General features: G+C 43.5%; 1 protein-coding gene across 1 annotated transcript in view; it reads right to left on the bottom strand.

Annotated features, from left to right (window-relative positions):
* The window catches only part of TTC5 (tetratricopeptide repeat domain 5), a 23,417-nt gene extending 22,299 nt beyond the window's left edge, over positions 1–1,118 (bottom strand). The window contains exon 1 of the mRNA XM_019632392.1: positions 1,036–1,118. Coding sequence (XP_019487937.1) covers positions 1,036–1,086 — 51 coding nt within the window. The 5' untranslated portion in view covers positions 1,087–1,118. The remainder of the gene's footprint in view (positions 1–1,035) is intronic.
* Between the last annotated feature and the right edge of the window lie 562 nt (positions 1,119–1,680).

Here is a 1,680-nt window from a genome sequence, read left to right as displayed (position 1 = left end):
AATACAAAGTAAAAAATTCTTCATCTCCCCCAACAACCTCAGGGATAACCACTGTTTAGTATACATTTTCAGATTTTTTTTCTATACAAATACAAACATATATACACTAACAATATTTCTAACATGGAGCCAGGATCCAGAATTTCTGATTTCGGCCGGTCACACTAGGGAATATAGTCAAGTTAATCCAAGTCAACTGGAAAAGAGATAAAGCTCACATTCTAAAATCTTATTTTAATCTGCTCAAAAAAAAAAATCCCACCAATGTTTAAACTTTTGCATTAAAAGCCTTTAAGCAAGTTGCAAGTCTGTTACGGGTCTAATGTTTAAATTCCAGGCTGTCTTAGAACACAAAGAACTTGGGTCATTAAAAGAAAAATAAAGAGCCAAGCAACTATTGACAGTTAGCTCCCACCTACCGAGTAAAAACAGACTCCTCCTGGTCAAAACTACAGTCAACTGTGGACTGGGTGGAGTCTGGACTCCTCTGCATCATACCCCAAGCTGGAATTGCACAGTATGCCAAAAAAACAAAAACAAAACTGTTACGTTCTAAAGGGAGTAACCAGGATCCAGGCGGTGCAAGCCATTACTACGACTGTTGCTAACTGCAAAGCAGAAAAGTACCGGGAAAACGGCCTTTGTGGGGATCAAAACATGTAGTAATAGATCTGCCATACACATGTTTCTTACTATTTGTTATGGGTGAATCGAGGGGGGAGAAAACTTTACAAGAATGTGCAGGAATAAAGTTAGGAGCAACAAAATCTCTTCATTCAGACTGAAATTAACCGCAGTCAGGTCAGCAGCAGAGGGTCCCAACACACCCGCTGCGCCCCTCCCCCTGGCCCGCTGCGGCTGCACCTACGGAAGTTATAGTAACCACACACACACACACACACACACACACACACACACACACACACACACACACACACACAGGCAGCGTCGTGAACGTGCAAGGAATTCCCAGGTACTGCATAAATGGGGCTCCCGATAACAAAAGCACGTATAGGTTTTAATCTATGGCCCCACCTGCAATTTCTGCAAGATCTGTTTGACTTCCTCCTCTTCCTCAGCCATCATTTCCCGGCTACTCTCGGCTTCTCCGCCCCCAACTTCATAACCACAGAGATTCGTACCCACCCTCATCTTGGAGCCACAGCGACATCTAGGTCGCTGGAGGCTTACCTGCACCTGAATAGAGGAGCTGGGTTTCAAGGAAAGATGTCGCTCCAAACCAACTTAATTAACCCAATGCCTAAAGCTCAAAGGAGATGTTCTATAATCACTTTTGAGCTCATAAACTTGTCTCTTTCCCAAATCCTGGAATTAAAATGTTCTCAGCTTAATTGCATGTCTATTTTTTGTTTCATATCTTCCTACTTATTTATACCCCCCAAAAGAAAAAAGCGCCACGGTGGTGGGTGCTGCCATGACTCACATCACTATAAACCACTGTGTGCAGGAGGACTATGAAGCAGTCAACAACAGAGACCCGGCATTTGGTAAGGAGCTGGTATCTTTCAAGCATCCTCATGTTGCCAAACCACGGCTTCAATTGGCCCCTCCAGAAGAGAAGTGTCAACAGGATTTGGAGCCCCATTAAGATGAAACGTTTGTAGTTCATTTAAGACGAGCTTACATGGGGGGAACCATGACTTCATAGAGGCATACAAA

Source organism: Hipposideros armiger, unplaced genomic scaffold, assembly GCF_001890085.2.
Source record: "Hipposideros armiger isolate ML-2016 unplaced genomic scaffold, ASM189008v1 scaffold_1132, whole genome shotgun sequence".
NCBI lineage: Eukaryota > Metazoa > Chordata > Mammalia > Chiroptera > Hipposideridae > Hipposideros > Hipposideros armiger.
Note: the sequence above shows the minus strand (reverse complement) of the source record. Positions and strands in the feature narration are given on the sequence as shown.